Here is a 24969-nt window from a genome sequence, read left to right as displayed (position 1 = left end):
TGGGCAAAAATAAACAGTTAACAAAACAAACACATCCCCCATGGGGCTTTCAGCATATAATATCACTGTCCAGTTCCAGCTGTACTGAAGTTCAGCTCCATCGACAGAGCAGAAACAGAAAATCATTATTCTGCTTTTAAGTGGATTCTGCCATGAACTCATTTAACATTTCAAAGCATACCATAGATTCTTCTTGAGATGTTTTTCTTCCTGTTTTCCTTATTTGTAGCCATTTGTTTCTGTTTATTTTATTTCACTGTGGAAAATCAGTCTGTTAATACTGTTGCAGCATTGCATTCATGTTACCAACCATATAATAACTGAGTTTGAATTGTTAGATTTCAGTGCATCAAATGCTCAAGCAGGGAAAGTTTTTATACTGTTTTCAAGTTCCTGCATTCTATGAACTTTGGCATGTAGTTGTAACTAAATGTTCACTGTTAGAATAGTTTCTCCATTTCATATATCAGCTGGACTTTGGAGAGAGGAGCAGAGAAGTGAAGTTTAGATGAAATGTGGTTAATAAGAGGGCTAAAATGTGAAAAACTACGAGCAGAATACTTCTAATTTAATTCCAGAAATATAAGAAAAGAAAGCTATATTGTAATAATTTGTACTGGGTTTGTAAAATACAACTCCAGGCTGATGAAAAATTCTTGATTTCTTGAATCCTCAAATCCAATAATGCCAGAATATATTCTTGTTAAGATATGTTATATATATTTTTTCGAGTAATGAACTAATTGATTGACAGGACCAGGCTCAGGAAGAGAGGAGAGCAGGAAGAGTATTGACCTCGGACAACCTGACCATGCCCTGCAGGATGACATCATCGATGAGGTAAGCATAGCATTTAAGAATAGCATTATTTCAACTGCTGTGGTTTGGTTTTCAGTAAGTTGGTATTTCACCTGTCATAGCTTAAGGTCAGAACCCTTTCAAGAGACATACTGTAGCTTTGTTTCCAGCCCTAACCATTTTCATCTTGAAGTATTGCGTTACAAATGATACAAATAACTTCCTCAACGAGACAAAAAAGGTTTTTTTTTCAAATTACAGGCCAAACTATGCTGGAGCCTGGTTTCTCTTCTCCAAACCAGTTCATGGAAATGCGACAAATTTGCATTTCTTTTTTGCAACATATCAAAGACTTACAAATTGAATGAGAACGGAGCTAATATCTGTGGGCTTTTTTGCTTCCTTTTAGCTCACTCAGACAGAGTTGAAGCTAGTTTTAGTTCTGATAATTTCTTACAGGAAAATAGTTTTGGCAAGGCATTAAAGTCTGGTAGCATGGGGTAAAATGTTAGCATTCCTGAACTTTAATGCTGCTTATTGGTTGTGATTTTCAAAGTTTTGCAGCACTGTGATAGGCAAACAAGTCTCTTAATAATATTTCCACCACCCACCTTCAACTAAATCTACGACACTGCATTTCTGATGCTGTTAAAGGTTTGTTATATTAGTCATGTTCGTAGGCACAGCAGGAAAACAGACCTGTAAGGTCACTTCCTATCAGGTATGAAACACTTCGCATGCTGATTATTTTCATCTGTCAGTCAGACACAAGAAATATGTGATAAGATATGCAAATATAGCACATTTATTCAGTCCAAAAACACAGTAAGTGGGCCTGAAATCTGAAAGATATGTAATACCAAACCTAGTTTTATAGTTCTGTTCTGTCTAAAAAGCATCTGTAGTTAAAAGTTAATCTGTCTGCTCCTGCTCTGGGGTGAACATGTCACAGAGATATATTTAGATTTATTAACATTGACATGGTAGACAGTAATCCAGCAAGTTCCTCTTTCCGCGTATTAAGGCTTTCTTTCTCTCCAACACACAATTTCACCCACACGCACACACACAAACACAAACATATGATCAACCTACTGAATAAGTTGCAATCTGGCTATTTAAAATGTTTAACTACTCAACCCTGCAAGGTACATTCCAGTTGATTTTTTATGTTCTCCAAGAATTCATTGACAATACAGCAACCTTTTCTGAAACCCTTAGAATTAGACAAACTCATAAAAGTTCCCAACAAGAATGACGCAGCTTAATGACCGTTAAGGACACGTGTCTAAGCAGAAGTACAAAGGACAATAAATAACGCTGGATAAAAGAGAAAAACACATGTTCAACGAATCAATTCAGACCCATGCTGGTTAGTGTTTGTGCTGCAGGGGAGTGACACAGCATTAGTTACAATGATAAAACAGGAAAGAACTCTTCCTCACATAATATCTCTCGGCAGTTTAGAATCAGTAAAAGCAGCTTGAAGTTTTCCACTTCAAACCTGCGAACAAACATGTATTTAACAGTAAAATGCAGCTTTGTTTCTCAGTTACTCAGCCTGACAAAGTTCAAATCAAAAGCAAGAGTGTGATTCTAGAAACGATTAACTAAAGCCTCTTTCACACACAGTTCCCGGTACATTACTGCAAAATGACTTACTTCAAAAAGTAAGGCTTAAGACCGGATGTATGCTACAGAAAACGTCTTTTATCATTTACAGAACTTGTATGGTTTGTTAGTTATCAAAGCACCCTTGAAATCACTGGCACAAACGTTAAAAAATTGCGGATTGAATTACCGTATCAGCAGAGTTCAGATTGATTTGCTTTTGTCTCTTCATGCTTTTGAATGCAGTCTAACTGCTTTCATTCACAACAAAACTGTACTGGCATTTTTTCCTGAAATGTCTGAGTCTTAGGGTGAGTTGTCTGTTCAGATTTCCTTGGATATGGATCCCTGCTCCCGTTCACACATGCAGGAAATGTTCTGGACGTTTCAGGGACAGACTGCATGTGTCTGACCTGAACCATCCGCAATTATTCATCTGTGATTCATCACCACTTCCTCGTCCTACATAAAAAAAATCCTGCATGACTCAGCATCTTTATGCTCTGTCATTCGTTTATTTTGAGGGAACTAGAAGTTTATAAGCACAGCTGTCATGTGTGTTTGTTTTTTCAATGAAAAAAGATTTATAGATTCATATATGCATTTGAATGCAGAACCTGGAGGGAAAAGGACAAATTTTGGTACCGGAAGCATTCCTGGTAGTCCGAGTTATATTGAACAATAAGGGGTTTTTTGTTGCAAGCAAGTAAACGTGTGGAGAGCAAAAGAGGAGAAACGCACTAGCTAAAATGCAATCTGATAACTCATCGGCTATCGTCTGGCAAAAGCCGTGGGGGTTTTTGTTATGCATTCTTATACAGATATCACATTATTAGCTGAAACAATGAAATAAGTCCTGATGGAGTTGCAAATAAGACTGTAAACAATGACCAGAAGAGGAAGTCAGATATCATCTAGCTACACCCGAAACCTCAAATAAAATATTGGCCTAAAACGAGATCCATAAAGTGATCCATAAAGCCATGTTTGAGGTGGGCAGTTTAATAACAAGTTGGTATAAAGTGTTTCTTCATTCCTAACTGACTTCTGAATCGCGTCTCTGTGTCTCTCAGGGATTCATCAGTAAGGAAGGTAACATCCTGTCTAAGACCTCGTCTGGGATGCAGAGCGGCGGGGAGGAGGAGCAGGACGAGGAGGCCCACACCCCTCTGCCTCCCCCCATGGAGATCATCAAGGACCCCTCGGCTCAGGACGACAAGGTGAGAGGGAGGAGGAGGAAGCTTTCAGCTGTTGTTGCTCATTTAGAAGCTGAAATGGATCTTCTGTGGAAGTTGGATTTTCATTTAGACTGTTATAGGCTCCTTAAAATATAAATATTTAGAATTTATGTCTACGAACATCTTTCAAACACCGACATCTTTTGCTTTTATATGCTGCCTACTGATAAACCTCTGTGTGAATCATGCAGTGTTTCCACCTGCTGCTGTCACAGCTTTTCTTTCTTCCACTGCCATTATTTCCTTTTTTTTATCATCTTCCTTTCTTCCACTTCCTCTCTCCTCTCCTTCACTGGTGAATCTCACTAACATGCTGTTGCTTTGGTCCTCCTCTTCCTCTCTCAGTCTTCATCCTTGCTAACGTCTCTGCAATCGTCCTCTGAGGTGCCCAGCGCTGCAGAGCTGGTTAGCGCCATAGAAAAACTGGTTAAAACCAAGATGGTGAGTGTGTATTGTTGTCTGCATGTGCAAGTCATATCCATGTACAGAATAACATATATTCTTGATTATGGGCAAAAAGAAAAACAAAAAAAATGTGCAGACCAGTTCATCTTTAAAATGAGGCACTGTAGTGAACACAACCTGTTTATCCGCTGTCAATGAAGCTGCACAGCATGCATGGATTGTTTGAGTTTCTGTCGCTGAAACAGTGTCTAACCCACTCCACTAAAACTTTGTAATCTAAAATAATACCTGTCCACTCAAACTCACACCGTGTACCTGTTGTTGGATCATTGCTGAAGAATATGTTGATGAGATTTGAGATTTGGTGCTTCCTTAGAATTTTAGATTTTCACTCCCAACTGTAAATGATTTGCAAAGAGGAAAAGCAGAGGTGGGAGTCACTTTCAACACAGGTTCTTCTTCTGGGCTACTGAAGACTGACTCTGCTGCCATCTGCTGTCATTAAATAATATCATTATGTTGGTGTATGTTGGTGTTTTTTAACATGTAGCTTTTACTAAAAGAGCATCTTGAACACAAAACGGTGAAAGGGTAAAATGATTGAATCTGCCTCTAAACACTGACCTTCTCTGACCGTCAATAAAAAATGACCTCTTTGACATTAATAAAGGTCCTTAGGAGGGTTAATGCTGCTGTATGTTGGTAACATTCACATTTGCTGTGACTGTTGCTGATGTGTTGTTGATGCCATGCTGTTTTCTGTTTTGATGTGAACCCTGGGACACTAAAGATAATTTCCAATCTTTAAACCATCTCGTCTCTTCAGACTCTGGAACCAGGAGCGTACCCGGGCTTCTCCCCTCTCTCTCCTCCAGAGCAAACCACTCCAGTCCAGCCACGAAACCCTGAACTGGAGCAGCGAGCCAAAGCTATGAGAGGACGGATGTGAGTACTGTGGTGCATCATCACTGCTGGTTCTGCTGCTACGACCGTCAGGGTCACATTGCGACCAGGAGCACAGCTCCCTGTTGACTGTGCTGATGTTACAGTGCTCTGTTTGCTCTGCACAGGTTTGTCCTGAACGAGCTAATTCAGACAGAGAAGGACTACGTCAAAGATCTGGGCATCGTGGTGGAGGTGAGTCTGCACGCCTGTGACTTTCTGTACCAGATCATCCTATCCTTTTTTAACTCTGTATCTTGTCCTGTAATTAGTGGACCTCTCAATGCAACTTTGACATATAAAAGCCAGACAAAAACACAACAAAGACAAAGATGTTAAGTAACCAAGTGACCTTCTGTGACCCTGCAGGGCTTTATGAAGAAGGTCGAGGAGAAGGGCGTCCCTGATGACATGAAAGGAAAAGACAAAATAGTCTTCGGGAACATCCATCAGATCTACGACTGGCACAGAGAGTGAGTTTAAGGATGAAACTGCGACCGAAGAGGGCTCTGTCATTCTGTTTGTATTTAATAATTACAATAATATTTCTGCCCTGTCAGCTTCTTCGTAGGAGAGTTGGAGAAATGTCTAGAAGACCATGAACACCTTCCTGAGCTCTTCATCAAACATGTGAGTGGAGCCCTGTGAGATAATAATAATGAAGACTTTTTGCTTTTTCAATGTGTATATATATATATATATATATGACCGTAAAATATTGTGTGTGTGTGTGTGTGTGTGTGTTGCAGGAGAGAAGACTCCACATGTATGTGGTTTATTGTCAGAATAAGCCGAAGTCAGAGTTCATCGTAGCAGAATATGACACATTCTTTGATGTAAGTGATGTTTTGACTCTTTATGTCACTTACTTACTTGTTTTTTTATTTGTGCAAAACAACAAAACACTTTAATTGGAAATGTCTCAACTAAATCCCCTTTTAGACTTTGAGACTGGCTCTGGAATAAGATCATTTTATTTTTTACAATCATTGTCATTCATTGAATTGCATTAATGAGATGTTTACAATAAAGTGACACTTGTAGAATTAAAGGATTTTTATGATATTTTAATTTTAGAATTTCCTTGACAAGCATTTGACACGTTTTGTTCAAGGACTAACGGAAACTCTAAAGTCCAACACTTTCTTTTTTTCACATTTTCTGGCAATGATAAATGGTGTGATATTGGCAGGTTGTGAGGTTCATGGGGTAATAGAAGTGTTTGATATTAAACTGGCCAAACATAGAACAAAAATCAACATGAATTTGACATCTGCTGGTGTTTGTCCTTCAGGGAATCCAGCAGGACACCCAGTCTAGGTTGACCATCAGTGACTTCCTGATCAAACCCATCCAGAGAATCACCAAATACCAGCTGCTACTGAAGGTAATGATTCATGTTACAAAAGTGATTATTTAGAGACTATTTATGGAGAAAAACAACCACTTTCCCCTTCACCTTTAATAATCACAAATTAATTGTAATCTATCAAATATAATAGAAATTCCTGTTACATAGTAATTGACTAGGAAATGATTTATCAAACCATAAAGTAACATTGGCCTCATGACATCACAGCTCTATTATGTGATAAGTTTGCTTGTGCCTTTATGAAATGATTTGCTTCAAACTAGTCTACAAGTGGTTCAAAATAATTCAGTAAAAGAAACTGCAACAACGTTATAGCTTTAGTTAACAATTTGTACTGTGGAAAAACAAATCTGCTCCCTCACATGTTACCAGCACTGGCAGAGCTCAAACAGACCTGGAAATGGACACTTACATTAAATATAATGTATTAAAATGCAGATACTGATAACTAAATATAGGAATTTGAGATCTTAAATTCCTGCAGCTCTACAAGAAAATATGCTGCAAATACTGTATATCTGGGTGTGTTCTCTTCTATCAAACCTGTTTTAATACCAAGTAATATAGGAGAGTGTGTATTTGTATTTATCTGACAGCTGTATGTGATATTCAGGGTACGAATATGTATTGAAATTGTATTTACAGAATATTAAAGTTGTGATCATGTTTCTCCTCAGGACTTCTTGAAGTACAGCTCTAAAGCAGGCATGGACTGTGAACAAATTGAGGTAAAAATTTAAGTGCTGAATGATCAGTTTTTAGTTTTTTTGTGTTGAAACCTTCACATATTGATATTGGTGGATGTTTGTTAATGCTCCCATTCACTCTCCTCTCTCGGGCTCTGACAGAAAGCGGTAGATTTGATGTCTCAGGTCCCTAAACTGTGTAACGACATGATGAATTTGGGACGACTGCAGGGATACGAGGTATGTTCACTTCCTGTTTCGCTGATTAATTACAGGTTTGCACAAAGCACAGTGGCCCTCATTTATCAAACAAGCGTACGTCAGAAAGTGAGCGTAAAGTGGGCGTAAGATGATTTCTCCGCAAGCCTCGGCATTTCTTTGGACGTGAGCGGACGGTACAATCAGATCTCTCGTCTGCTCTCAGCTCGTGTACGCAAATTTGAGTCAGCGTGAAGTCCACACGTCTGAGTCTGAGAATTGATCTTAGACTATAGTTTCGATGCCTGGAGCTGATAAAACTCTGTGGTGTTTTGATTTTTAATGGTGACAAAGCAAAACATGTTTAGACTACATAATCTATCATTAAAACATAATCCAAAAATAAATACACCCTGCGATCTTGAAATTCTTTAAACAGAATACCAGCCGAGGATATTAAATGTTGTTGTCTTCTGCTGTTTACTGTTATCCAGCTCCGACACCGGAGCGTCAGCGTCTCCTTTACCAGCGGTGCTGCCCGAATAGAAACATTTCCAATTAGCGCTGTCACACACTCCTCTGACTAGGACATCATTATTAGTAAATGTAAAGAGGTGAATAATATATCTCCATCATAATAATAGCAATATTCGGATATTATATAGATTATTATGCTTTATATATCACAATGTAATTACTCAAACCTCGCCGGGAGTTTAACGGTCTGCTACTCTGCTGACAGCACCACTGATTTCCTTATTTTTCACTTTTTATGCTGCCAAACAAAACTAGTTTGTTGTGTTGCAGCTGTTGGACGTCAGCATTTCACTTTCTGACTGAGAAATTCCTCTTCTTTTAGAATTAAAACTTACTTTAAAACATTGTTTACCTCCTTCAACCAAAAAGCTGAAAGTCTGTGCTCCAAATGTAAAATATTCAGTGAACTTGTTTGTTATAACTATAAGTACTTTTATTTCATAAACCTCCGTCGCTGCATATTTCTTTATTATGTCTATATTGCCCCTGTTGTTAATTGTAACGGTGCACTTTGCTAATAAAGCTGACTTCGGAGGGTGAAAAAATCCTCTTTTGGGCCATATTGCGCCCTTCGATGTCGTAAACTCTGAAGGCGAGCCATCTGAATCGGGTATATATTAGGGCGTGGTATTTAAATTACGCATGTTTCGAGCCGCCACATTTAACAACAGCCTATCATTCTTACGCTGTGGTTGGCGAGATACGATCGTTTGATAAATCACACGTGAACCCTGTCGTAAGACAAAATATACACTCAGATCTGCGCTGGTTTCTACGCTCGCTTGATAAATGAGGGCCAGTGTGTGCACGTCGACAGAATAAAAAAACGTTAGCTTGTGTGAGATTTGCTGCACTCTAGTACATCCACGATAAGTGAGCAGTAAGCATCAAATATATCTAATTTCTCTGCAGGGTAAACTGACGTGTCAGGGCAAACTGCTGCAGCAGGAAACCTTCTTTGTAACGGAACAGGACGCCGGCGTCCTGTCGCGCTCCAAAGAACGGCGAGTTTTCCTCTTCGAGCAGATCGTCATCTTCAGTGAGCTGCTCAGGAAAGGATCGTCCACGCCAGGATACCAGTTCAAGAAGAGCATCAAGGTATATCAATAGAACATGCACATTTTAAAACCCGACTTAATATACTTGAGTTACTAAATTACATTTACAGTCATTCAGTTACACTATATATTTATCCTGCTTCCAATTTATTAAGTTTACGAACAGTATATTTGTCCTCTTGATGCCCAAAAAATCTGTCAGGAACTGTGTGTCAGGCTTCAAATAAATGTTTTTCTGATGAATAATTGACAGTAGCTGAGTGTGACATTGTGTTGTTACCCTTACAAAAATGAGTTAAGACAAGATAAATACCATAGATGTATAATAACAATGAAGCACACTGGGTTAGTTTGACTCAATGCAACAACAACAAAAATGGATAAATAATTATGACACTAAAGCTGCTATCCCTTTGCCTCACAGGTATCCTACCTGGGTCTGGAGGACAGTGCGGATAACGATCCCTGTAAATTTGTCTTGTCGTGTCGTGGCTCGTCGGAGCGTTTCACCCTGCAGGCCGCCAACGTCGACATCAAGCAGGTCTGGGTCCGACACATACAGGACGTCCTGGATGCTCAGAGCAACTTCCTGTCTGGTGAGGAAACACACACACACACACACACACACACACACCTACTATATTTTCCTCTCACACATGAAGTTTTCTCATAACCTAATGAGAGACGACGGACTGCCAGCGATCAGACGAGAGTATAAAATGATAATGTTCCACTCAGCATCAGTCAAAGTCTCTGTTGTCTACATATATGCTATAAAAATGGCAATGTAATACTAGCAATGTGTTGTGGTCTCACAGATTGTAAACAAGATACATATTATAATCATTTGCTATCTTTTTAACATTACATTTGACATTATTTCACATCATAGCTGGTGTTTTGCATGTTTTAGCTGTCTGGCTCATATCTGCCTGTTGGAAAGTGTTTTTTTTCTTTTGAGCAACATTATCAAGAAGTCTTGAAGCAGCTGTTATTTGGACCTGCACTTATATAGCGCTTCTAGTAGCTTTGCGACCACTCAGAGCGCTTTACACTACAGACTGCGCTCATTCACCCGTTCACACACACATTCATACAGGTAGCAGAGGCTACCCTAAACGGTGCCACCTGCCACCATTGGGTTTCACACCGATGAAGGCAGCATCGGTAACAATTTGGGGTTCAGTATTTTCACCAACCCTCCGATCGGTGGGTAACCTGCTCTACCAACCGAGCCACAGCTGGTCTCTTTTTTTAATTATTTAGTTGTGACTTATAGAGCAACTGACTTTTAGATGTTGACATTTCCTGATTGCACTTGAATGCACGAAGAAAATGAAGTTCCTTCAAGTACATTTAGGTCAACACTGCTGAATTCTTTGGTAACAGTCAGCAGCAGTCTATGACCCAAGTCAATGACCTGCTGAAAAGTGCAAAAATGTTGTTGTACTTTAACTACAGCACTCCAAACTGGATCAAGAACTATTTCATGTCCAGAAGAGAAAAAAACATCAACTGGAAAGTCAGCAAACCTGATTAAAATTTTCCATCCATGTGTGATTTTAGCTCTGCAGTCTCCCATCGAGTACCAGAAGGAGATGGGCGGAGCGGGTTCCGGCTCCTCGCTGACCAGGAACCGCTCGTCCTCGGGGAACCGGCCCACCATGTCGCCTCACAGCCGTCCATCCTCAGCGGTCGGGCTCGGGGACAAGGAGACGGAGAGAGGGAGGACGAAGATGAAAGTGTCCACCTCAAACGGCGGTTCGACATGTTTCGATTCCAGGGTGAGTTCCTGTAAACTGCAAGCTTGATGGTCTTTTTGTATTTATTTGTTGTTGTGGATGAATTTTTATAATTTCCTAACAGCTTAAGACAGGGGTTTTTAGGCTTTTTTTTTTATCTTTCTTGTAAGGTTTAAAATAAGGTTTGCGGCTCCATTCCGATTTTTTTTCTCTTTATTTGGCCAACAATGGCTCTTTTGTTAGTAAAGGTTGCCGACCCCTGGTTTAAGAGAAAACTGTGTTTCAGGGTCTGTTTTTTAGATGCACAGCTCCTCTTAATTTTACACTTGTATTGTCTAGACTCAGACTTGAACCACAGACTGCAGCAGACAGCTGGTAAACTGGGCCGTGAAACACTTTACTCGCTGTAAGTAGTCACCTGTTCCCTAAAAGCCAAGGTTAAAATCTGGGCTACTGCAGGTGTAGCAGCATACTGTGGGTTTATATATACATACCAAGCTGCTCTCCTTCTGGCCTACTTGGGCTGAAAACATTTTGCTGTCTGCAGGAGGCTGGTCTGACCTTGGCCCTCGTCAAGGTATAAATATTCCTGAGAACAAGGAGAGTGATACATAACTGAAATAGAACAAACTTATTTAGGCTAAAGAGTATGGTCACCTTTAAGAGCTGTGTCCCTTACCCTGCAGATAGTGACACTTCTATTTTCTTGTTAAAAATGTGCATTTTCGTCAGCTGTTTTCTGTTTGGGGGGCAGTTTTAACACTTCATGTCTATTAAAGTTGTTATTCCTGTTAGCCAGTCTACAACAACCATTACTGCTGCATCAAACCTGCCCAAACCTTTCACCGTCTTTGATCAACTTTTTTTGTGGCTCTGACTCAGGAAGATGATGTCTCTCCCACAAAGCACTGATTGGCTGGAAACAGCCGTCTGTTAACAAGAAGACTTGCAGCTGTAGACAGTTTTATCGGACTGGAACTAATTTCCTTTTTTTTTAAAACAGGGTCCTTTCCTGTCCACAGAAACACAGTTTTGTAATAAAAATCTTAGTCCGAATAAAAGTGCAAAAACAACTTCAGCAATTTTGAGATCATCCAAACCAACAGGTGATGATAAAACTCTAATTCTAAAGCCACGTTGGCAGACCGAAAGCCTGAAATAAAGGTGTTAGCAAAAGGCTACCTGGCCCATCGATCACTCCACAAGGCATTTTGATGCCTCTGACCCTCAATTTAGTTAAAGAATATCTTGTCTAATTATGTGTAAACAATGAAAAACTCCTGTTAGGAGGTTAGAAGAAGAACTATTCTAGGTCGCCTGAATTGTGACGCCTCACAAATAAAATAACATTGCACACTTTGACATTACAAGCCCAAAACCTGCTGTCTACACACAAACACTGAAGAACTGAAGTGTGGATTAGGCCTCGAACTGGAACTTGAAGATGTCTAGTCTTTCAGGTAGACTTTGAAGAAGAAAGCCAATAGTCAGAAAGCTGACACTCTAATTGTCACTGTTTCTCCTCCTCCTCCTTGGCCCTCACCTCCCTCTGCTCCTCCTCAGGTTTGGGTTGGCTGTGAAAGCGTCACAGCCAGCAGGACTGTTGTCCAGCCCACATAGAATCACCTTAACCTTGTCCTCAATTGTCCCTCTCTTTGTCCGTCATTTCTATTCTCCGGCCTCTTCCTCTTTGTGTTTTCTCCTCTCGTCTTTCCCTCTCTTCTGCCATCCTCTCTCCTCCTCCTCCTCCTCCTCCTCCCCCTCAGGACCCTGACGGCGGTTGTAACGGCGTCTCCTCCACCATGCTGGTCTCTCAGGACTACTCGGCGCTCAAGGAGAACGAGGTCTGTGTCAGCCAGGGGGAGACGGTCCAGATCTTGGCCACCAATCAGCAGAACATGTACCTTGTTTACCGGCCAGCCAACAGCCAGTCTCCGGCGGCAGAGGGCTGGGTGCCGGGACACATCCTGGGCCCACTCACAAAGCCCATAAAAGACTCTTCTTCTACTTCGTCCTTCTCGGCGGTGGTAGCCGATGCCAACAACATCAAGTAAGTCCCCTCCACCTACCCACCCAGCACTTCTTTACCTGCAGACAGACGCACTTCTGGTTGGGCTTCAAACCAAGCACTCGGATTGGATGAGAGAAATGAGGTGAAAAAACACATTTTTGTTTCGTTTTTGGACTCCCATCCCTGGTTCCTAACCACTCACTGCCTCGCCCTCACCTCCTAACTCCTCCCTCCCTCCCTCCCTCCCTCCCTCCTCTTCCTCCTCCTCCTCCCCCCTTTAACAACGAACTCTTGGACCTCAGAGGAGACTTTTTTTTTGTAACTCTTGTTGCTCCTCGGAGGTAAAAGGTACAGAACTGGTCTCTTACTGTCCGTCAAGCTGCTGCAGTGACAGTTTTATTTCTGAGCCATTGTCTTGACGGCTCTGTGGCAACTACATGAAAACGGATTTCAGGCTTTCAAATGAACTAAATCACACACACACACACACACACACACACACACTGATCATTGTCCCTGTAAACAAGTACTGAGGATTTATCCCACAGAAATAGACTGGATAGAAAATCTTGTAACTTGTAGCTGACTCTGGAAACCAGAGAGAGAAAACCAGTGACACTCATGTGGAGCTAAAACCGGACTCTTATTTCAGTTCCTAACACCCTGCTTTTTCTTTTTTTTGGTATTCTTTTTCTTTTTACTATTTTTGGAAAGAAAAAAAAACTCACCTGGGGCGTTCAGGTGGACTCAGTCCCGTTCTCCGCACTGGAGAAGATTTATTTTGTTGTCTGTGGCAATCTATACACAAATTTGTGTTTATTCCTCTTGTTGTTGTTGTTTTTCTGCCTTGTTAATTATTTTATTTTACGGACAAAGTTGGATTTTGTTTCCTCCTTCCTGTTGATTTTGTTTATTATGTCAGCAGTTCACTGTACAAAGTTGATTTTGGTTTTTCGACTGAGGCTCTAGAACATTCCTGTTTTGAGAAAAAAAAATCCCTTTTTGCACTATTTAAGATAAGAAAAAATATGAATGAAGTCAGGCTGTGCAATATGTTGCATTTAATGGCAACGGTCAGCATTGTACTGTTGGTAGTCTAATACTAATGATTTTAAATGTATTTTAAATATGTAAAATAAATCTTTTGGACTTGAGCATGAGTTAGCAAAGCGACGTGAAGGTGAAGTTGTTTTGTCCTGCGTTAGGCTGAAGATGATTGTAGTTTTTAATATTTGTAAATAAACTACAACAGCAAACGTTAAACTGAGCGGTCTGCCTGCTTCTGTGTGAACTGTTTCATTTTATACAGAAAGTAACTCAAGGTGACAAACTCAATAAGGATTATTCTATTTATATATTTATATTTTAAGGTTATTTTACCTCTGTAGTGTGGACGAAGGAAGCTTAATCACACAAATTATTAAAGGAATGACTCAATAAATGCCATTAAATGTACCAAAAAGTTGTTTAAATATATACCTAGGCATTAATTGTTCATATGTGACATAAATATTTTTTTTTATTTTTTTTTTATTTGCTTCTTTATATATTATACTTTGTAGTAATCCCCCTTTTATTAATTTTCCTATTAATCTCCTATAAGTGAGATGCCATGAATTAAATTGATGCCATGAAATATAAAAAATAATAATAAAAAAAAAAACATCAATAAAAGGGAAAATTAAATAAAGTAATGGGGGAATTTATTAAAAGGTAAATAAAGAAGCAAATAAAAATGTTTATTTATGTAATATTTGTTCAATTATTTTAAACCTACATTTATTCATATATTCGGTACATTTAATATTTATTGAGTGATTTTTATTGCTGAGAATTTACACTTTTTTATTTAGAATGTCTGACTATAAGGTGTTATAGCACTGAAGGTTTCTTCAACACTAGAACAGGTATTCAATTATTGTCTGCACTTTTCCCCTGTATGTTTAATTTCAGCTTTTTGTATTTGTTGTTATTGTAGTGACTTTTATTTTGAAGTTATTTGTTTCCGTTTTACTAACTCAACGGTTTGACACTCCACACAAGGTACACTTAAAAATATACATTTCATTAAAGGTGAGAAATGCAGAAACATCTGAAACAACAGTTTTCGTATTTTTTGACACTGAGGCAAAAAAATATTATACGATACAAAATGTGTTATTATTGAGACCATGAAATGCATTTTGCAGTAACTGTGGAGGAGTATTTTTTTCCACAGAAATGATGAACAATGTAGAACAATAAATCCACATATTTTAACATGAATAATTTTGGAGTCTACAGGTGAAACACGTTTCAAACTGCTGGTGTGATTGTTTAACTGTTAACAGGCTTCAGTGTCTGTGATGTGTTAGAGGAAGGTACAGTATGTTACCGTCTTTCTGCTGCTCTGTCCTCCAGTCTAACTTTATTTCTGTCTCAATAAAGTCAGACCAGCGTCTCTCTGTCTCTCTTCTCCTATTTCTGAACGGACCAGAAGAGTCTGGCTGTAGCTTCAGGCAACACTGACCCTGTCAGAACCCTCAACATACTACAGCACACAACAGAAAAAGAGCGCTTTCATTGAACCTTAGAGGAACCTGTGGAGGCCAGAGGCAGATTTGTTTTTCCCACAGCATTGAATGCACTTTGACTTAAACCCAATGTACAATGAACCATTCATTATTATTATTATTATTATTATTATTATTATTATTATCCCTCTTAAAAAGAACAAAATATCTAGTATTTTTTTCATGATAAAGAATTTTATCTCTTAGTTCTATTTGTTAGAAAGCTTCTCTATTTATCTCATTGTATGTTAATCGGATTTTAGTATCATAATAATTATAATATTTCTAATAATTATGAGGCAGTATCTCAAAATTAGAAAAATCTATTAATGTCATATTTTCTACATTTAATTTAATTGATACATTTTTTTGCTACACTTAAAGAGAGAAATTGCATTTTAATTATGAAGAACTTTAACAGTTTGGTGGTAGAAATCTGCTTCCTTATTAATACATTTTTTTAATCATATTTTGCATAACTGCTGGCAGTAGCTTTTCAGACAGCTCAGAGCTGTTTACTACTGTTTTGTATCTTTAAGTAGCTGTGATCCTTTATACCGCTCAGTCTGCTACAATAACAATGTGCTAAAGTTAGCATGCCAATACTAAAAAATAGTGAATAGAAATTGAATATTTAAAAAAATTAAATATTGGTGTTACTGTGCATCCAAAGTGAGATTTAAAAACTTAAAAATGTAGCTTTAAATATTATTTCTTCAAGACAGTATACTACAATCAAAAGTTTAAACTGATTATTTGATTGCCAAACATTAGTTCAATTAACAATATTTGCTCCAGGCTGCTTATTTTGTTCCTGACATACCAGGACTTTTTAAAAGCCATAGCCTTCATTAATATCAGGTGTTTTTCCAGCTCTGTATTCCATTTGTGTGTATAAATACAATAAGAATACAAAGATGAGATGTAGGACAGAATAGAAGCACAACAGAATAAAATTTGAGTTAATTTATAGTAAACATAAAGCCGAGGGTTCTGATGAAGTGAAGGCCGTGTTCCTCTGCAGCCAGACTGAGCTGGACCCCGCTGAGCTTCTCTCTGATTGGCTGCTTGACGTTTCTCGTTCCTGTACCGTACAGGAAGTCTCTGTCGTGGAACACGCTGCGCGCCAGGAAGCGCGCCGAAGCCAAGGATGCCTCCTTTGTGGGGGTCAGAGGTCAGGAGAACGGTCTCCTCCGTAAGCCCAAAGAAACCACGCCCCCTCCCACGCTCGCCTCCCCCGCCACCAGGGCGAAGGGCAAAGTGAGTAAAAGCAGGCCGATGGCGCACGCTGGTGATGTCATATATGTGTGCCAAAACCCCTCACCTGCCCCAGTTTATTTTCGTTCGTAACCCGTGTGTGTGCAATGCACGCATGTGTGTGTGCGAACCTGCAAACACACACACACACACACACACACACACACACACACACTCTGTGTCTCTTTTACTCCAGTGGTGGTTCTCAACTAGCAGAAAACTTGAATTTATACTTTCATTCACTGCTATCAGTACAGTTTGTTTTTATGGATTAGATAACAGGCAAAAGCACTGATTTGCCAGTAAATCCAAGACTTAATGTTCAGGTGTAAAAAAGCCACTTAAATTAATTTGCCATATCTGTTTTAAATATTGCTAATATTTGTTTATATTCCTTCTGCTATCTTTATGGGAGCTCAAGTGTCTGGTTAAACCAAAAACCTAAATTTGAAAATGAAAGTGTCATTTTAAAACTTGGTTGAGAACCATTAAAGAAAAACACTGCAAGTTTTGTTTTACTCCTCTTTATTTTACCCCAAACCCAAAAATTGCACTGGCTGGAAAATAAAGTCTGATTTTCTTTTTGTGTTGTGATTTATTTCTCCCTCCCTGTGCATGGATAGAGGTAGAACTCACTGATTTAAGTTCTGCGCTAACCAGTGTTTCTGTAGTGGACTAACAATACAGGCTGTTGTGTGTGTATAAAACAAAAGCACAGAAGTGACAACTCATGATGTTTACAGTTGCATGTTAGTTTGTAGTTGTTTCAAAGTAAAAAAAACTTGATTTTCCTCCACATTGTTGACATGAAAGATCTGCTACAGATGAGGGTGATTTACACTAAGCTTACAAGGTCTTCAACACTATCTTATAATACACACATTTAGTTGTTCAAAATGGTTAATGGTCAGTCTCTGGGTATGTTATTTATCCATTCTTTTTCTTTTTTTCATTGTATCTTAAGGGCCAGCATTCGTAAATACATGAAATGTAGCCACATGACATCAGTGCTAAATGAGAAAACCTAACATGGCTGTACAGTGGGAATAATCTCAGTAATATTATCAAAAAGTGGAGATAACTTACTTTTGGTCCTCCCGTGGCCTTCAGGAGACTCAAATGATGCTACTTCCTGTTGATATTGTGACTTGTGTAATGCCCATAGACTGTATAAAATAATGTAATGCCTCACATGTTTAGAATGTAAACATGTGACAAGACTCAGTGACAACTTATATTATGAATTTTGTATTCTTTATGTCTTATTAGGAATAGACATACGAAACAAACTGATTTTTAAGGGATTCTAATTATTGTATTTCACATTGAAGTGTTTTGTTTGGGAATGGCTCAAAATTTAGTGTTTATAGGTGTTTTGTTAATGTTTTACATAATCTGTCATCTTGCAATTAGTGAAAAAGTATTCTAAAGATACTTTTCACACATTGTTATACATGTATATCATTGCAGACAGAGCAGACATGGCTCAAAAGCTTCAATGACTTTCTAGATATATGTTTAGGAATTTTCTTGAAGCCACCTTGTAGACATTCTGCTAAATGCAGTTTAAAGCATTTTGCACTGACTTTAACACAGAATTGGTTGGATGCTCTTTGATTAAGTGTGGAGTGTGCCATTGTTTCTAAGAAGAAAAAAAAGACAGGATAAGGAAGTGGTGATGTAAAGCTTACCAGCTTACCAGTCTCAAACAGCTCGTAGGTGAGTATCAGCAAACAGAGTTCTGTACGGAGCAGGGACGTTCCTTCAAAACCTGGGATTACCTTTCAAGATATTTAAAACCCTCCACATGCAGCAAGATTAAATGAGTGTTTTTCTTTGGAGTAATAAACACCTGCTCTTATTATCTCTTCATCCTCATCACTTCCCCTTTTCCACTTCTCTTATTTCCTCATCTTTCTTTGTCATGATTTTTTCTTCTTTGCTTTTTTCCCTTTTCTTCCCTTATCTCGTGGTCTGCCTCCCTCCTTTGGTGCTTTGTCCACCTCCCCATTTCCTTTCCCATAATTACCTTGTTCTTAATTTCTTCTGTCATTTGCTGCATCCTTATCTCTCACCTTTAAATCCCATCTTACTCTCTTCTCTCCCATTTTTTCTACTTTCCTCTTGTCGTCCTCCTTAATTCTCCACCAGGACGTTCACACTTCAGATGAGTCTGACTGTGATGATGACCTTGACCCAAAAACAGGAATGGAGGTACACACACACAGTTTCTTTAATAAAAACACTTGCAAAGAGTTACAAAACCAGAGGTTTTGTCTTTGAAACATCTCTAACGTATGGAAAAAATCATGGATTGAGAGTATTAAAAAGTTAGTGTGGACAGAAAACATGAACTATAGTAGCGTCATTTTTTTAAATGTTGAAAACTAAACTTCACCTAAACTGTAACTTTGACCTAATCTGTTTTCCAGCTTCTGAACCCAAACTTCATCCAGGAAGGTAAGTGTCAGCTCAGCATCCAATATAAAACTTTTTAGCTTCAGCTGATGCAGTTTTTGTTTCTTGGCGTTGACCAGAAGGCATGAAAATTAAAAGTGATGATCTTCTCATGCACCTCATGAACTGCAGAAAGCCAAATAGTTTTTTTTCCACTGGATGTTGCGTTATTGCAGAAAATAAGATTTGTTGCAAACAAGTTTATGATGCTTACACAGCTGAGTGTGCAGAGACTGTGCTAAGATAAGGGCTGCGGTCGAATAGTCAAATTTGCTTAGGAACCTTCCTAACTGAGTGAAATGACCCGGAAGTATTATCGTAGCCGCCATGATAAGAGCTGTTCGAATTCTCTAACTGTTAAAGGAACACTCCACCGTTTTTTCATATTAAAACATGTTATTCGGTCAAGTAAGACGAGTTGATACAGACCTCTTGCGTCTCAATGCGTGCACTCAATCGCCCTGGCGCACGGCGCCACTTGGCTAGCACTTAGCTTAGCCCAGTTCATTAATTAGGATCCAAACAGATGGACAGTTAGAAGCGACCAACCTCCTCCACGTTTTCCCTATTTAAATACAGCTACACGAGTAGTTAAACGACCAAGTATGGCGACACAAAATAAAACGTGGCGCTTTTCTAAGCGGATAAAAAGGAGAACTATAATGTATGGCGGAATAGCACTTCGACTCGGCGCAGTAATCACTCCTGAGGGGAGAAGATTTTTCAGGAGTGATGATATTACTACTCGTGTAGCTGTATTTAAATAGGGAAAACGTGGAGGAGTTTGGTCGCTTCTAACTGTCCATCTGTTTGGATCCTAATGAATGAACTGGGCTAAGCTAAGTGCTAGCCAAGTGGCGCCGCGCGCCAGGGCGATTGAGTGCACGCATTGAGACGCAAGAGGTCTGTATCAACTCGTCTTACTTGACCGAATAACATGTTTTAATATGAAAAAACGGTGGAGTGTTCCTTTAAGGAAAGGAGCTTCAATGCTTCCTTTAGCATAGGATACACCAGACCATCCTTTACGAAAGGAAAGGAGGTAATGCCGTCCCACAATTCCTTGCGGTAGCAGCATATAAGGCCGACCGTCACGAGAAGAAACGACGTCATCAACATTCGCTGTCGCGTGATGACGTAGACTAAGTGTAAGTGCAGTGGGATTCTCTAAACACCGCGATCGTCTTCTCCCAACTCCTCATGAATTCTCCTTCTCATCTTTCCTTGACCTCGTGACATTTTCCATTGAGGTTAAGGAAAAGTGGTTAGGAAAGGACTTAGGAGCTGATTTTTTTGACTATTCGACCGTACCCAAGGTCTGACTTTGCTGCTTATCCTTTTATACCTAAATACCAGCACAAAGCTAAAGTTGGAGAAAGGATGTAGACAAATTAAAGCTATACATGAGTGACATAATGTTCTAAAATGAGAGGGCCACACCGTGTTTGTCCATATGTGTCAAGGCTCCCATCTCAAGTTCACATTTTCCACCTTTTAGATAGCATAAAACACAGTGAATTATGGTGCATAATGGTACATGTTTCCTGTGTGCAGTGGCTCCAGAGTTCCTCGTCCCTCTGTCAGATGTGGTGTGTGCGTTCGGAGAGACCGTGGTCCTCTGCTGTAAAGTCTGTGGGCGACCCAAACCCTCCGTCACCCTGAAGGGCCCCGACCAGAACCCAGTGACCAGCAACAACCGCTTCACCATCGAATTCAGGTAACGACAACTGCATGTGTGCACATATGAGCAGTTTACATTGTTCTATAGCGACTCGTTGCTAATTTCTGCACTGTTACGTTTTGTCATTTCCCCATCATCTTCTTTCTCTACCTCCATCTGTTTATTGTCTCATTTCTCTTCATTAACTTCTCCTCCACCTCTATAACTTCTCTTTTATTTAATTCCTTGCTCCTCCGCCTCCTCCTCTGCAGGGATACAGGTGACATCCTATTGAAGATTTGTAATCTGATGCCTCAGGACACAGGGATCTACACCTGCGTTGCAGTTAACGACCATGGCTCGGCCTCGTCCTCCGCCTCTATTAAAGTTCAAGGTAACACAGCCAGATTAAAGGAGCATTTCACAGATTTAAAACAGTAACATCGGCCATCACAAGCTGGTTAATAAGGTGTAATGGTACAGAAAGATTTTTATGTCCCAATGTCTTTCTAAATCAGAGCAGAAATTTGTTGACTGTGTGTATGTTTTTTTCTTCTCCTCCTGCAGGTATCCCAGCAGCCCCGGGGAGGCCGGTGGCCCAGGAGGCCAGCAGCACGGCCGTGATGATCCACTGGCCCCCTCCAGCTTCATCCGCTCACTGTGCTGTCAGCAGCTACACTGTGGAGTACAGACAGGAAGGTGTATATCATCACCCTGTTAAAATAATCGCCTAACTCATTTTTTTCAAGTTTTGCAGGAAACACAAAAAACTTCACCAAAAGTGTAACATATTAGATAAGTATCATGAGCATTAATGTTACTTCAAAGTGTCATTAATGTTCATGACACATCCCATGTCATGTTTATGACACGCTCATGTCACTCTTATGTAGACACCTTCAAAATAAAGTGTTACCATATCTTGATTAAGTCACAAAGGCATATTCAAAAAATTGCCGCAGTCACACTTTATTTTGATTTAGGCATAATAAAATCCGCTGAAAATCACATGATCTGATCAACTGAGGATGTAGGCGATTTTACCATAGGTGGCCGGCGTCATGAGGAGATGATTTAGGGAACAAAAAAAACAATTTTGACAAAAAATGACTTAGGCGATTATTTTAACAGTGTGACGATATGTGTGTGAGAACAGGTGGTATTTTGCTTTCAAACATACAAAGAGCTTAAACATTTCTCCTCTCTCCCCTCAGACTCATTGCTGTGGCAGCAGGTGGCGAGCAGCAGAGAGGAGTGTGTTCAGATCGACACTCTGATCCCCGGAGGTCACTATCAGTTCAGAGTGCGAGCCTCAAACCGCTGGGGCATCGGCCCGCCGTCTGAGCCCTCAAACATGGTCACACTGCCCAGCAGCAGTAAGTCTGCACAAACACACACACACACACACACACAATTTCTTCAAAGGAATAGTTTATTTTTGTTTTGCTTTCTTTCCAAGTGTGATTGAGAGATTATAATCAAATGTTTGTGCATTATGGACATGATGAACAAACCTTTTTATAAAGGCTGGAAACAAGAAGAAACAGCAAATCTGGATCTTTTCAATGTGAAAATATAAATCAACCAATACATGTTAACCTCAAATAAAGACATTTTTATTAAGATGGGGTTTTTTTGTTTATCCATCCATCCATCCAATTTCCTCCACTTATCCAGGGCTGTGTCGCCAGTGTTAGGGTACCTCTTTTTTTGTTTAGCCAAAACAAAAATTGATTTATGCAGAGTCGATAGAGGTAGTTGGTGATTTCAGCTCAGTACTTATTGAAAAGATGTGAGATTAGTATTGATTTAGTCACTCAAAATGTTGAACTCATTCTATTTTTACAGCCAAGTCGATGTTTGTTTTGAATCTATTATCACAAGAAGCTTTCTAAATCTTGTTAATAGTACAAACTATTAATAGATCCAAAACAGCTTACACTAGGAATAAGTTTAAATCCCTGCTATCTCCTGGAGACTGTAGCTTTCATTGCACCTCAAGAGGACACAACAAATGACATACTGATGATGTAGAGGAGGGGCACAAAGAGGTGAATCTGTCAACCTCCTGCTCTTTCTCTGTCCAGACTCAGGGTACGATGGGACAGGGATCAACTGGAAAGAAAACTTTGAGTCAACCTTCTCTGAGATCTGTGAGATTGGAAGGTAAAAGATTGTAAATCACTTTAAAATGACTTTCATGAACCAAACTAGGTTTTCTGCAGTGGTTGATTGCTTCTCTTCTTGTTTGCTTCATCAGGGGACGATTTTCAGTGGTGAGAAAATGTCTCAACAAGTCTACAAAGAAAGAGGTATGCCATCCAGATAGATAGATATAGCTGTTCTATTTTCTGTGTATTGGTTTTCACTGTTCAGGTTGCAGTTAAGACTTCAGGTGTATTGAGTCTATTTCTGTTTTGTTTTTTTCTGTTTGAAAAATATTTTATTTATTATTTTATTATCAGTTGAAATTTATATTACATTGTATTCGGTTGTGGAATGTAACTAAGTACATTTACTCAAGTACTGGACTTAAGTACTATTTTGAGGTACTTGTACTTTACTTGAGTATTTCCATTTTATCTAACTTTACACTTCAACTTCACAAAATTTTCCGCCAAATATTGTACTTTCTACTCCACTACATTTAGCTGACAGCTGTAGTTACTTCTCAGCTTCAGATTTAAAAAAAGGTAAGTTTGTTAAGTAGTTAAAATGAGCCCTATCTTGAGAAACATAAAAAAATAATAATCCAATAATATATTGGAACATATTTAACAATCTAAGTGTGGCCATTCTGCATAAGAAGTACTTTTACTTTTGATACATGAAGTACATTTTGATGCTGATACTTTTGTACTTTTACTTTAGTAAGTTTGAATACATGACTTTTACTTGTTGTGGAGTAATTTCACAGTGTAGTATTATTACTTTTACTAAAGTAAGGGATCTGAATACTTTTTCCACCACTAATTATATTATATTTTATACATTTAGAGATCATTCAGTTTGACTTTTTTATGCATTTCAATTCCAGTGAAATTTGTCTTTGTGTTTCAGGTTGGAGCGAATACCTGCATATAGGAGTATATGACAACTCACATTTGAATATGTTTATTGCAACAGCAGGACATGTTAGATTTTGCGTCTAGGCTCCAACCTCATCACTCCTCAGGCAGTTACATGAGGTATTGAGGAGTGATGTAGTAAAATCTCCCGTTGGAGCCTACAGGTGGATGCTGGGGTGGTGGTGGGGCTGGGAAATCAAACGGCAATACAAATGCAGCAGCAGCATTGGCAGGCAGAGGGACAGCTGAGAATTACTCTCATCTTAAATAGAGCGGCAGATTGGATAGAGGGTGTGTTTTGGTGGAGGATGTATGAGGAGTGAGGCATTTCATGTGTTTGGCAGCACAGCTGGAGTTGTAATAACTCTCTAATAATAATTTAAATGTCTTGCGGTGGGTTCTTACATGTCATTTTTCCTGTATAGGTTGCCGTTAAGTTTGTGAGTAAGAAGATGCAGAAGAAGGAGCAGGTGGCTCACGAGGCGGACGTCCTCCAACACGTGCAGCATCACCAGCTGGTGGCACTGTTGGACACATACGAGTCTCCGACCTCTCTGATGCTCATCCTGGAGCTGTAAGTCTCTCCTGCTTAAAATGAAAAGTTAGCATCGTACAGTTAAAGTTATCTAAGCTAATCTAAATGTTACTTCATATGTGAGGCTGGAGGACGGCCGGTTGCTTGATTACCTCGTCGCTCACGATGAGCTGATGGAGGAGAAGGTGGCGTTCTTCATCAGAGAGACATTAGAGGCTCTGCAGCACCTTCACACCTGCAGAGTGGCACATCTGGATCTGAAGGTGCGAAAACACCAAATAGAAATGTATTCTGTTATCTTTTGTGGCTGACATGTACATAACTCATCTTTATGATGCATGCAATATGAATATTTGAGATTTGCTCTAGCTTTTAGAGAGGACAGAAGCTGTTTGTTTTGATTTGAATATTTCCGTATTTAATTATCCTCTTTACTCATGTTCCCATAACATTTCCAGTAGGTAAAAAGTTGCATATGTTTGTGGAAATGCATGATGGGGGGAAATGTAAAGGAAAATTTGTAATTTGAAAAGAAACAAAACGTTATATAACAATAACAAATTAATGCAAAGATAAACTAATAAATTGAAAAATAACAAACTAAAAGGTAAAATTAAATAGAAAAGAAAATTACTCGAGGAAAAATACTATTAAGAAGAAATTAAGAAGCAAAAGCAAATTAAAACAACAATGTCATTTTTTATTACAAAAAAATGTTGTATTTGTATTGTTGGCCCTTTCAATGGCTTTTTAATTAATTTATCAAATTATTTATGTTTTTATTTTTATGTTTTTGTTATTTTAGTTAATTTTTATCAGCTTTTTCTCTATATATTGACTGT

General features: G+C 39.1%; 1 protein-coding gene across 1 annotated transcript in view; it reads left to right on the top strand.

Moving 5' to 3' along the window:
- Positions 1 to 24969, top strand: part of kalrna (kalirin RhoGEF kinase a) — a 170349-nt gene that overhangs the window by 142394 nt on the left and 2986 nt on the right. The window contains exons 42-67 of the mRNA XM_059343329.1: positions 755 to 840; positions 3483 to 3629; positions 3993 to 4088; positions 4879 to 4997; positions 5123 to 5189; positions 5364 to 5467; positions 5555 to 5624; positions 5744 to 5830; positions 6289 to 6381; positions 7044 to 7094; positions 7215 to 7292; positions 8700 to 8885; positions 9270 to 9441; positions 10412 to 10629; positions 12354 to 12637; positions 16248 to 16410; positions 18559 to 18621; positions 18840 to 18867; positions 20419 to 20581; positions 20797 to 20918; positions 21092 to 21223; positions 21739 to 21900; positions 22612 to 22690; positions 22785 to 22836; positions 24018 to 24166; positions 24252 to 24390. Coding sequence (XP_059199312.1) covers positions 755 to 840; positions 3483 to 3629; positions 3993 to 4088; positions 4879 to 4997; positions 5123 to 5189; positions 5364 to 5467; positions 5555 to 5624; positions 5744 to 5830; positions 6289 to 6381; positions 7044 to 7094; positions 7215 to 7292; positions 8700 to 8885; positions 9270 to 9441; positions 10412 to 10629; positions 12354 to 12637; positions 16248 to 16410; positions 18559 to 18621; positions 18840 to 18867; positions 20419 to 20581; positions 20797 to 20918; positions 21092 to 21223; positions 21739 to 21900; positions 22612 to 22690; positions 22785 to 22836; positions 24018 to 24166; positions 24252 to 24390 — 3110 coding nt within the window. The remainder of the gene's footprint in view (positions 1 to 754; positions 841 to 3482; positions 3630 to 3992; positions 4089 to 4878; positions 4998 to 5122; positions 5190 to 5363; positions 5468 to 5554; positions 5625 to 5743; positions 5831 to 6288; positions 6382 to 7043; positions 7095 to 7214; positions 7293 to 8699; positions 8886 to 9269; positions 9442 to 10411; positions 10630 to 12353; positions 12638 to 16247; positions 16411 to 18558; positions 18622 to 18839; positions 18868 to 20418; positions 20582 to 20796; positions 20919 to 21091; positions 21224 to 21738; positions 21901 to 22611; positions 22691 to 22784; positions 22837 to 24017; positions 24167 to 24251; positions 24391 to 24969) is intronic.

This window comes from Centropristis striata, chromosome 10 (assembly GCF_030273125.1).
Source record: "Centropristis striata isolate RG_2023a ecotype Rhode Island chromosome 10, C.striata_1.0, whole genome shotgun sequence".
Lineage (NCBI taxonomy): Eukaryota > Metazoa > Chordata > Actinopteri > Perciformes > Serranidae > Centropristis > Centropristis striata.
This window is presented reverse-complemented; position numbering and strand designations above follow the sequence as displayed.